General features: G+C 42.7%; 1 protein-coding gene across 6 annotated transcripts in view; it reads right to left on the bottom strand.

Annotated features, from left to right (window-relative positions):
- Window positions 1-12,864, bottom strand: part of DENND5B (DENN domain containing 5B) — a 117,223-nt gene that overhangs the window by 29,332 nt on the left and 75,027 nt on the right. For 3 of the 6 annotated variants that reach the window (XM_054847926.1, XM_054847899.1, XM_054847908.1), the window contains 4 exons: window positions 11,411-11,947; window positions 9,829-10,060; window positions 8,935-9,021; window positions 7,570-7,720 (listed from right to left, as the gene is read on the bottom strand). In XM_054847926.1, coding sequence (XP_054703901.1) covers window positions 7,570-7,720; window positions 8,935-9,021; window positions 9,829-10,060; window positions 11,411-11,947 — 1,007 coding nt within the window. The remainder of the gene's footprint in view (window positions 1-7,569; window positions 7,721-8,934; window positions 9,022-9,828; window positions 10,061-11,410; window positions 11,948-12,864) is intronic. The other 3 variants (XM_054847917.1, XM_054847934.1, XM_054847944.1) reach the window with 1 other exon arrangement.

Genomic DNA, 12,864 nt, shown 5'->3' with positions numbered 1-12,864 from the left:
TTTCTTTACTGGGCCACATAGAATTTTCCCAAAATAATGCTTCAATATTACAATAACCATTCCTTCCCCCCTCATTGGCAGATTGCATTTTAAATTACTCCTCCTCTCTCTTTGGTCACTCAAAGTGATTCTAAGGGGGGTAAAAGTCCTCCCCAGTGGCCACGCCACCTCCTGTTGGGTTGCCAAAATCCCACATGGGTGTCTCTCCTGGCCCTGCCGTCACCTGCTGCCTTATTGACACCTCAGCCCTGGTGCTGCTGAAGCAGCAAGGAGAGTTGTGCTCACAAGGGCAACTGCCCGCTCGTTTCCAGCCCTTACTCATGGGCTTTTCAGCTAAACCACTACCACCTGCGTCCCTGTGGAGCCGATGCCAGAGGAGAGGAAGCCCTCCTGGCTGGTCCCTGCCTTGGGGGGACGAGCCCCAAGCCGCCTGGCACCTGAGAGCATGCACAGTGCCACCACCCAACGTTGGTGTTGCCAGAGTACTCCCTGACCCCCAAAATGCCCTCTCCCCTTTATTTTTTGCCTCTAGAGCCATGAGCATGGGCTACTGGCATATTTCATTTATTCCTCACAGCTGAGGCATTGCTACAAGCACCAAGTCTCTGGGGACAAAGTTTGGGCACTGTGTTGCAGATAGCCCAGGGACAAGCTGCTTACGTGGAGAAGGGAGAAAAGGCTCCTTTCGGTACCCTGCCTGTAGCTAACTCCCATGTCCAAAGATGAATGCTCTTCACCTCCAGGGACTGCAAAAAAGCAGTGACATTTCAGAGGACGGACCGGGGAAGACTGTGCACTGACAGTGAAGTCAGTATTGTTTAATATCAAATTAGACCCAACAAGCATACGAATAAGTTTGCAGAGGTTGGAGGAAATGTAAAGGTGACACCTGGAAAAGGTGACACATAAACCTGTGATGCTTAACTTCTGTAATAAAAATGGTAAGATAGCATCAAAGCTGTCTTTGATGTCAGAAGCCGATCTAACATAAAAGCAGCCTCACACCAGGAACTGGCTGTGCTGTACTGCAATCATACGTACATCTCTCCCCCTACCTCACTCCCCCCCATCTTTTTAAAGCTCCATAGAGAAATGAAGAAATGATGCCTACCCAAACCAGACATGGGTGTAATGGGCAGTATATATACTGCAGTACTGCTGCTAGAGAACAAGAACGCAAGACAACTTCATTCACAGACTGATTTAAGCGGTATTGCCATCACCATGAAAATCACTGTCGTAATTTACAATCTATTTACAGTGCTAACAAAGAACCAAGAAAGGAGAAAAATGCACTTGTCTACAGGACAGAACCTAAATCTTCTCATACAGATCATCTCCTGAGGCAGACTGCTACGTAGGTCTGCAAATCATGACAATACCCCTTTTACCTCTATAGTTCCATCAAAGGAGTTATCTGACTGCGTTTCTGTATTCACAAATTAGCACACAGATGTACTATGCCTCCAACAAATCCCCCTAAAGCATGCATGCAGCCTGAACACGTTAAATACACACGGACTGCACATGTAATCTGCTTGGGTTTAGGAGCAGTTTGACACAGAGATTCCAAGTCAAATACATGTCGGATCGAACAAATTAAAAGGAAAAGGTTGAAAGCAAGCTCCACCTGATCACGGATGGGCTGACAGGGGATGAGTTCTGCACTGCGAATCTGCTCTGCGCACACTGCTCCATGGCAAAGACGACGAAGCTCAAATAGAGACTAATGCACCTTTTCCATCTCTGCTGTAGGACTGAACAGGAAAGCTTTTAAACTGCTGATCGGGTGGACAAAAATGAGCAAAATGCCTTGCCGAGAGTGGTCTTGTACTGACAGGCTGTCTCATCAGATTGTATGAGAAGAAGTGATTTAAAAGGGTGGTACCCACAACTGCCTTCCTCTGCAAGGAACAGTGGTAGCAATTTGCCAGCATCACCCCTTAAGCCCTGATGAACCACTGTCCTAAGTGATATTTAGTTCGCAAACTCATTTGAGATAGTAACACTGTTCAGGGGAAAGTAGAATAGAGGATGCAAGGATTCTATGATTTGACAGACATTTTTCCCTGTGAACTTTAGTCCTGCATAGCTATTTAAAAAACTATCTTTTAGCTGAAATAAGTTAATTGCCCTTTTATTGCCTTGCACCAGTTGAGCAGAGGATCAGTACGCAGGAGACTCGCCCATCAGGTTCCAAGTCCCCATAGCATACAGTTCCTATTTCAGGAACCATTTTTAAGCACCGATTGTCAAATTCACTTTATTCTTGAAAATGAATGTATTTGAATACAAGTAGTTAGTATTTTCATTGCACCTGTCAGTGGTTTGTTATATTAGGTTGCCTAATGTATAGTAACGTCTTGTTTCAGATTTTTCATGCTTAAAAGGTCAGCTTTTACTATTCGCAAAGCTTAAATAACATCAGTGTTGTGTGTGGATGGCTCATTGCTGACTCATTTCTTGCTCGGTTAGATGTACTGCAGAGATGTCACTCTCTACTACTTGAAAGTACAATTGTTTGGCTTGACTAAGAGGAAAAAAAAAGCTTCATTAAAGACAGACAGCCTTAAAATAGTACCCAACATGTAGGGAGGTAGAAAAAGCACACATAATATGAAGCGCTCAGTACAAGAGAAAGACCATTTCCCATATAAAAAAAAATTTAGTTAAAACCAGAATGAATGCTATCATCATATAGAGATTCAGCAAACAGATACCACTTTGCATTATATATATATATAAAAAAAAATATATTTTCTTTAAAAACATTAACCAATATTAATGTTAGTGAATAAGCAAACAGTAGTCCTATTTAAAAAAGAGGAGAACCAGAGCACCAGGCAGATAAACCTTGGGCAGTTCACAAACTGAAGTGGGATCTGGAGATGGAGGCCACAGGACAGTGCTCACACAAGTTGTGCCGTAAACTGGAGCACAAAAATGGACCAATTTCATACGCTCCTAATGCACACATTTTACAAACAACTCCTGACACAGTGGTGACGTCAGCGAAACAGCACAGGAACAAATGCTTGGAGAAAGCAAACAAGTACTTTTGAAATCTGCTTTATGGGTAAGAACAACACATCACTTAGCTAAAGCCTGAGGCTGGGAGGCTGAGTATAGTGGGATCTGTGCTTGAAGACTTGGACTGCGCCCTCCTTTGAGGATCGCTGCAGGTCAGGCAGGACACAGACGACAGACAAAAGCACGAAGCTCACAGGAGGCCGGGATACAGGCGAGAAGGCTCAGGAGAAAGAAGTGGCCAGGGCAGGAAGGAGGAAACAGGCCAGTGAGGGGAAGAAGCAAGGAAGAAAGTGAGGCGCAAATAAAGAAGGTGGGAAAAACAAGACTAAACAAAGAGAAAGAAAAAAAAAAGGATAATTTAAGCCATTTTGTAAACGTGTAACAAAGCAAAAACTTCCTTTGGAAACCAAAAGAAATTAAGGGGAAAAAAATCAGATCAGTTGTTCTTTGCAGACATTCCCTACAAATTGCCAGAATGCAAATATATTTTCATGCTTGATGTGCAATCAGTGTTTTCCTCTGCAATATTTAATCTCATTTATCAAGCTTCTTAGTACAAATTAAGTTACAAGGTAATCAATTAGATTGAAAACACAGCTTGTTTCATTGTTTTAATTTTGCACTGTAAGCATACTCATCCTAATTTAAGAATTAGCTAATCAAAAACCATGAAGTGTTTATGTAGCTTGGCTTTTTGTCATTCAAATTCCCTTCCTGGATCATTGCAAATGCATCAGCCAGTGGAGTCCCAGCTACAATTTTAAAAGCCTGGCAGAAAATGCACACAGGGAAAGAAGAGGGGAACACGTAGAAACCACAATGTGGTGCTGGGGTTTGAAGAAGGAAAGGAACACTCCGGAAACCGCTGCTCACTTCCAGATAAATATACAAACTGCCTAAAGGACTGCAGCCTGTTTTCTCCTGGGATGCTTTCTAGGAGGACTTCTGCAGAAGCCACTGCTTTACAAGGTTAGAGCAGCATGGACAGGCCACTTTTGTACCCAGAGGAAGCTGCAGCTGTTGTCTGTAGGTTCAGAAAGTTTTCCCATGACGTGGGGGATGTATCGAAGGCGATGAGTGCAGATGGAGTCCCTCAAGTGAGACATTGCTGCCTGATGGGAAAGAGGACAGAACTGGGCAAGGGTCATTTTTTTTTTTTTTAGTTGCTGTTAGCTAGGATGAATTGCTCTTTTCTTTACAGAAAAATAACATTTCTTTTAATTTCTAGAAATATTTTGATACAATAGTTATCACCTTTTGCTTAAGTTTAGATCTGCATATTCTGCAGTAAATCTCTTTCCATGTTCTGGCAGTTTTGGTCAAAAAGATGATTAGGGAAACTGTATACCTGGGAGCCTATTCTCCAGTTTTATGGAGGTGGGGGTTTGGGGTGGTTTTTTTTCTTTGCTTGGACTTTTTGTTATTTGGGTTTTTTTTTAATTTGTTTGTTTTTAAACTTTTCGTTTCTTTTCAGTAAAGTGCAGTGTGGAGTTATTTTCAGTGAAGTTCTTGCTTAGCTGAAGAAGTCAACATTTCCTTACACCACAAGGGAAGAGGTAAAGACAAGCCCTAATGACAGCAAGCGTGCACCTGCAGTCTGGCCAAAATAGGAGCAGATGTAAAAGGAGGCTCTCCCAAGCCGCAAATGACCAAGGTGATGACAGAAAGCAGCAAGCAGTGTGATGCTGGCCAGGGCCAGAGGAGCGCTGGTTCACCCCCTTGTCCAGTCTTTTCTAGAGGACAACCTGGGGGGGAGCGGGAGGCGGCAGCGGAGTGACAGAAGTGAGGCAAGGCATGCTGCCGAGCGTGGCCACGGGCTGACAGATGAGAGATATTATTAGACCTCACTTCTATGACAGACTTTGGTGTTTTAACACTTACACGTGGTAATGTGATCAGCATTTGCTTCCAGCTGCATTTAGGTGGAAGTGATCCGATATGACTGTCAACCTCCCCTCTGTCCCCAAGCTCTGCTCTCCATGGCCAGCAAGCAAGAGGCAGACACCTCCTCTCCCAAACACAATTTCTGCCTGTCTAGGCAACGTGTTTTCTGGGATCTCAGATGGGATGTAGGACTAAACAAACCAAAAGCTCTTGGTCTTTGCATTATATTTCTGATTTAGATATAATATATGATACATAAAACTGTATACTGTAACTGACAGAGGTCCCTTCAGTGCTCTGCCTGACCACAGGAAGGGAATGGCTAGATAACGTTATGAGCTCTAGTTATATGTTTGTTACTTTATCTGTCCAGAAAGGGAAGCAATAAAAATCTGATTGTTGGCCAGTGAGGATGGGTTTTCATTAAAACAGCTTTGTATCGGTTTATTTGCTACTGTCCAACAACAATTAACTGGAGCATGGAGATGTTTTTGGCTTTTTTTTTCCCCTGCAAATACACTTCCTTACAACATTCAAGACAAAATTTGCTATGTGAAACTGAAGTTTGCAAAAATAATTCTCATCTACATAGCAATAACCTTTGCATTAACTTTATGAACACACAATAGCTACATCTGAGGGGCCAGGGAATGGGGTGGAAATGTTCTCTTCCCCCACCCCCATACGCAAAGGCCCAGTTGTATACGCAAGTATAATATATCTCCAAGAAGCATACACTGGGAAATTCAAATTAATGGAAGGCTATACTTCAATTGATTTTGTGGTCAAAAGAATTACATTGTATTTGCAGAGAGCATGAAAAGACTATCTGTTTTGTATGTGGGTGTAAATTCAGCAGAATTTCATATCTTAAATGAGAGAGAAAGAGAGTCCGCTCAGCTGCTCACATAAAAAGCCAGGAAGCAGAAAGATATAAACAGATGGTCTTGAGATTTTCCAATTACAAACCTTTTTGGCAATATACAACTGGAGGAATTCCAAACATTTGTCACTTTGACACCGCTTTGAGGTAAGTAATGGGATTTTGGTACTTAGAGATTCTGAAACATGCTGCAATTTGAAGACCAAAACCAGCTATCTAAATCAAAATTATCACTGAAGGAGTTAAAGTCACATTTTAGAATAGGTACCAATCTAACAGAAGCATCTCAAAAGGCATAAGGAAAACTATTTTTAATTTGATGCTTATTCATAGATTCACTAAGATTCTGCAATAGAGCCAGAAGATATAAGCAACTTTGAGCAGGCTGGGCACGCTCACACTGTTACTGACACTGTAAAGCTGAAACCCACCATAAGGATAAGAGGCAGAATGCTAAACACTGCATCCCACAAGATGAAGAAATCCTCCATTCCTCAAGGGACCATTACCCATAAACTTTTGCCTTGGTTTGCAAGAAGCTGCCAAACAAAGGAACCTTGAAATATGCATTCCTCCTTTTGGTTGGTTTGTGGGTTGTTTGTTTTGTTGTTTGTTTGGTTTTTTTCTTTAATGTCTTTTAAAGAATTGCAATTCTTTAAACACTCAATGCTTACAGATATCTTATTTTATCATTTGCCAGTCTTATTTCTAGTAAGTTATTAAAAAGGGATTAGCTAGCACTGGGGTGCACAAAAGGTGTATAAATAGAATTGAGCGGGAATCTCATACAGGAGCTCAGAGAAGCATGTGTACATGCACATGTCTAAAACAAGAGCTAGCTTTAACATTTGGACAATCACAGCATTTGGAGCTCTCAGATTTATCTGTGCTCCCACATTTTGACCTACCACAGAAACTGGAAGTGAGGGCTTGAGGTAATAATTTCATGAAGTAATAATCATTGATGCACAAAGCTTCCATTTTTGAAGGCGGAGAACACTTCCCCTGCCCCAGGTTTTGAGGGAGGAAAGGAAAAAAAAAGTAACTTATAGCACTTACTTCATAATGGTATAAATGTAAAGTGTATCAGTGTCGAGGCTGTTATTTTACATTAGGTAAATAAACTATGTTTTACATGCTCAATTCCACGGTTATAGGCTCCCCTACCTTCATATCAAAGTGCAGTACAGAACCTTATCAGACTCAGAAGACAAACCCAGATACAGAACCACATACTTTCCACCCTCACCAAGTTATTCTTCCAGGTTATTCCAATGTGGAAACTGAAAGAGAGCTATAAAAATCTTTGGGTCACATAATAACAGCTAAAGAAAAGAGAGGAACAGAGTGGGCATTAATTTCATTCTGCATGATGGTGTGGCAGTTTCAATACCATACTTTCTTTCAGAATCTGAATTTTGGTTTGGGATTCCAAATTATCCTGTTCAGTGCAAAACAGCAAAGAAATTATTTTTAAATTTATTACGGCAATGATAAAACTAAAAATATATATGAGAAGACACAGTACTTTCCACTCAACAGAAACCAGTACTGAGGAATCTTCCCCAAACCAGAGGCAATGCTTTCTAACATAACCCAAACCATGGCTATAACTTCAAAAATCACAGCCCATACAAACCAGAAATGGAAAGAGCTGCTAGGGTTCATTAGACTGGTCAGAAGACATCCAAAATTAGGACTACCGTCCAATGATGTGAATCTTTTATATGAGAAACCTGCTTTCCAATCCAGGAAATAAAACCTGTGCTTACTTGTTATTGGTGGGTCCTGTTGCCAAGACATCCGATTGCAACTTTGGGAAAAATCCTTGTTCGTATTTCCCTTGGCCGATCTTCATATCAAGTAAGTGTGGGTGGATGGCTGTGTGATCGATCTTCATCAGCCGCTGCTCGATGGATTGGGCTGCAAGTTACAGTCACAGGTGAACAGCTGCGTTAGTGAACCATCTGAAGACATGTGCTACGATAACAGAAGTGGTCATGCTCTGATCACTGAAAACGCTCTAGAGTAGTTAAACAGTGACTTCAGACCCAGAAATCTGTCTCTTATAGAAGTGATGAAACATATGCACTGTTACTTTGTTATTTTGCTTTTAGTTTCTTCACCCAACACAACTAGCATTGGCACAAGCAAGTTAGCTGTTAAGCAAGCAGGTATTTACGGGAGCCTACGAGATGGGTTATGAATCGGGAAGAGCAGTGCAAGCTTTCCCTGAAATTTGGCGTTTGGCTTTAATGCTCTTTAAGTAGAATGGAGACCTCCGAGGCCGGCTGCAACTCTCTGTGGGGTCAGGCACCTTGCTTTGCCCTGGACATGTCTCCTTGGGCAGACACACAGAGGGCAGTACCTGAGTTTTGCAAACATCTGGCACCTATAATGATCCTCCTTCTGAAATTAGATATGCCATTACTGGATGGCAGGCCTTTAAAAAGCATAGCTAACTGTAGCAAAGCCTGAGCAGCACCAAGACGATGAACAGATGCTTGGAAACAGGCGAGGCTACGGCAGGACCGGAGAGGGGTCCCTGGGAATCTCGGCTTGGCTGAGACTAATGTGGTTTAGTTGTTTGCTTCAAGGACATGAAGATTTCATCTCAAAGCTGAAGCAGGATAAAAATAAAATCTGTCACCTTCTCAACACTGAGTCAGATGCACTGTGAAGGAGAGGGGAAAGGAGGTGTAGGGGGGGGAAATCAGCATTTAATTAGCAACTTTAATATTCAACTCTTTATAGCCCATCCATTAATGGGCAGGCCCGTTCTTTTCAGCATATCACAATTAGTGAATAAATATGCAAAATGTGGAAGCTACATCCATTTTCCATTTGTCAAGAACAACACAGAACTTGTTTCCTGTGTTATAAAACTGTGATGGGAAAGAAACTGTCATAAGATTTACATACATTTTCATTAGAAACTCGGCAGCTTTTTTTTCCCCTTCTAAAAAAAAAATTTAAAAATCACTTCTTATGGTTTTATGTTGGAGAAAAGGACTCAGTAGTGTGGGATCAGAGGGTTTGAAGGGTTCCAGAAATAGTAGGTTAAACAAACAGGTGCTGGATCGGTGGCAGGGTCACATATATTGTGAATGGTAAATATGAAGGAAAGTTGGTATTACTATCAGTTTGCTGCTTTTCACAAGACAGAAAATGAGGTTCCGGTGCCACAATATCTACCAAAACTAGACGCTGAATAGACAGTCGACCTGCAAATTAGAATTGGTTTTAAATAGAAAGTTAAGCAGACCCAGGATTTCTATTTCTGCCACATTCATAACAAGTAAAACACTCTGAAGGAATTCAACAAAAAAAAAACCCATGAGAAATGTGTTTGCCCCAGTTCATTAATATGTGTATCAACAAATTTAAGACTGTAATTTCCCTGTATTACTTGGAAATAAAATAAATACTTGCACAGCAAGAAACTCAGGTATGATTTGAAAATGCATCCTGTGACTGTAATGGAAAAAAAATCCACATCTTTAGTACACAGGGTCTTGTTCATTGACACTGAGCATCTATTGCTGGAGCTACTAAATATGCTACACAGGATTTGGTCCCCGGCATCCTCTGCTGCTCTAACCAAATGGCGTAAGGCAAAAAAAAGGTCTTTTACGGGAAGGGGGAGACGAGGCCAGTGGAGCAGCCACCGGGGCTCAGCTCCTCGGTGTGGCTGGCACTGGTCCCACCACAATGGCGAAGGAAAGCTCTCCTAGCAATGGAACAGGAGCTGCCTGAAATGAGAAATGGTGAGCCCAGCTCCGTAGTGTGGTTTGTGTTTGTTAAAGGCACCAGCCTAGGAAAGCTCAAAGGGAAGGTATAGGCTCCCACTGTTTTTAGCATTTAAAAGCATGCTGAAGTTTTTGCCTAGGGAAAATAAAGGCACCGCTAAGTCCTTCTCAGGTAGCTCTAGGGCTTCCTCACCAGCTGCAATGCTCAGATGACTGAGGACCTATATTTCGTTGTGGCTGACATTGTACTTTTGAATATTTTACTAGCCCATCTGAACATACCTGCTTCTTTCAAAGTGCTGCATTTCTGATAGTTGGATGTTCGCAGTGCAGGGGCCCTTACATTATATAGCCTTATTTTCTCAATTCGAGAGTCAAAAACTCGCAGAAAAGGGTCCTTCTCTTCCCACTGGGAGATTATCTTATTGTCTATGAACGTTGCAAACATCTGTGTTTCGATGAAGTGTGAAAGGAATGGGAGGTAAGGCTCGGGTTGGTCCGAAAGGAAGGAAGCCTGAAATACAGAACAGCTCGTTAGTGCCACATTCCCGCCTGGCGTCAACACTACAGGCCATCCTGTGACAGAGAACTGATCCAGCAGCCAACGGGAAGGCTTGGACAAGGCTTCCCCACCACAAAAACACCTCTCAGAGAGGCGTGAATCCATCTACAAAGGGGTTTGGCTCACAGGTCACGTCTTTGGTCACGACTGTGAGAAATAAGCAGTCAAGGAGGCTTCATGACAGCTAGAGTAAAGGGAATATGGAGTTATGGAAGTAGCGCCCATGCACTACTACCACAGCAGACTACCGCCACGTGTGCCCGCTTGGCACCACTGGTCTGCACATCCCTACTTGGGACCAGATCACTTATTAAGGAAGGTGTCATACATATCAAGGGGTGTACAGTGCTCTTCAGCTAATGCTCTTTTGTGAAGTTAAGGAGGGCAATTAATCATGAATTTCCAATTAAAACCCAGTGTGTGCCTAAGTGTCTAACTGAGCTTTGAAAACTCTAACCTTAACAGTCCATTTTATTGTAGTACTAGCCGAGATTGCCTAAACAATCCCCTCCTTTTGAATGCTGTTCAACACCTGAATACAAACAAGGCCAATAAAAGGCATGGCAGCATTTTTTTTTGATCAAAAACTGCCTCAGATCAATATTTAGTCTGTTCCTGACTGTTTATCTAACATTCTCCTTGGAGAAGGACTTGCATCTGAAAAAACTGATGGCTAAGAGTGCTATCTACTTTGCAAAGTCACTTGGAAATAACAACTGTGCAAGTTTCCAAATGTTTCTCATTCCTTTTGCTGCCCTACAGTCTCTTTATTTCCCCATTTCTAATCTCTGCTTCCTTTTCACTCTTGTGCACACACTACAAGGGAGTCATAACAGTACTCTTCTGCCATAAGGATGTGATAACCTTCTACAGAACAACACTACCAATTAACAAAAAGCGCTACTGTGAGATTAGGAAACAAGAAAGACTGAACTTGTTTTTTGTCTCTTGTGTGCATCTCTCCTCTCAGCAAAGAAAAAAGAAAGAAAGAAAGGAAAAACAAAGTCCCTTCCCATTGTTACCCTTCCACCAAACCCACAGGAGAAGCCCCATCAGCTCGGCAGAAGCCTGCCAGCTTGGTTCCTACAAGCCAGGATGGCTCTGACTGGCTCAGTGGATCTGCACCGATTTACTTTGGCAGGCGATCTGGCCCTGTGTAATCAAAACGGACAAATCTCTCAGTGAGGCAGATGAAGAATGGTGGATTAAAGAGTACCTAGGCTATATATACATAATACAGCTATTGTCCCTCCCTCCCAAAAACACTTTTAGATGGAAAAATGAATACACGGCTATCTTTACTTTGTCAAAGTTCTGCATTTGTTCCCTGTTTGTCAGCCATGACTCCATATCGGGGGCAGCCTGAATGACGAAAGCCTCGTAGTCTGCGAACATCTGCGTGAAGCGGTTGGCAAAAACCTCGCGAAGCTGCACGTTCAGTTTGTAGTCCCTCAGCTCCACCTCCTCACACGGCACTTTCCCATCCTTCTCCTTCTCCACAAGGGGAGCCGTGATGGTCATTTTTTCCATCGTCACACCCGTTCTCTTGGCGAGGGCTTGCAGGCGGGCGATCGTCTCGTTGCCTTTCAGCAGCTCATACATGTTGAGGGCATTGGCGGAGATGTTTCCGTTCTTCTTGTCGTTCACCAGGTCACTAAGAACCAGGTTCTTGAGTTTGGTGGCGCTGTCGCTGCAGTGCAGGTTACCCTCCGGAGGGATCCCAAACTGCAGGAGAACTTCCGAGATTTCCTGGATAAACTCCAGCTTGTTGGGGAACTGGGGGAATTCCTCTGGCAGTTCAATGAAATGGTTATCAATGTCTACAAAGCACAAGTTTGCCTGAAACACAAAGAAAAGTTTCAAAACAGGTGCTCAGCACTGAATTGGTTCATCTGCTAAGTAGCTCTGTTTTCCCAGGGTGCTTCCAGACAAAAGGACAAGAGCACACATATGCCTGAGACTTAAGCTGCATCACCTAGCCTGTGACATTTCAGACTTCAGCAAAGCTGGGGGCCAACTGGATGGCAACGATTTAACAAATAAATAAAGCCTCCTGCCCCCTCCTGTTCTCCTGCGACTTGCAGATCCAAACTTCCCACTACAAAGATTTGATAATCCCTCCCGGACCAGCCAAGGACATACCAGCAAGCAGGATGTACAGCACCACTTCTCAGCCCACGTAAAAACTATTTGTGTGAATTACCACACCTGAAGGGCACATTTTTTTTTACCAGGATCCAACTGCAAGAAGCCTCTGTGGCTGTACTACCAAGGAATGAGATGTTCACTGAGAAAGATGGTGCTGCTATGAGCAAAGAGGATCCCATGCAAATCCTTTGGGATCATGTCTGAGTATAGCTTGTCCACTGGAGGTCAAGCCTTATTTCCCCACTCCCTACTACCCCATTTCCATAGAGGCTTTTAATCTTTGCAATTCCTCTGCCCAAGATTTAAACAGAGTGCTCTTAGCTTTGCTACACATGGAGATGGATCTCAGCCCCTATGATTAAAGTTAAGTGAAGACATGAATCTAGTGGAGCAGATACTTTTACTAGGAAAGTGTCAATGGAGGGATGGAAGAACCCTACATAAAAATTAATTACATTGCAAATGCACCCTCAGGAATAACAGCAGAATGAAAAACAGTAATTGATCTTCTGAACTGTGGCTTACATCTGAAATTCACTGTCTGAGTGTACTGTACTGAATAAAATCTTAAACCAGGTCAGACTCCCAAGGTGCTGAGCTCTGAAGGG

This window comes from Grus americana, chromosome 1 (assembly GCF_028858705.1).
Source record: "Grus americana isolate bGruAme1 chromosome 1, bGruAme1.mat, whole genome shotgun sequence".
Classification (NCBI taxonomy): Eukaryota; Metazoa; Chordata; class Aves; order Gruiformes; family Gruidae; genus Grus; species Grus americana.
Note: the sequence above shows the minus strand (reverse complement) of the source record. Positions and strands in the feature narration are given on the sequence as shown.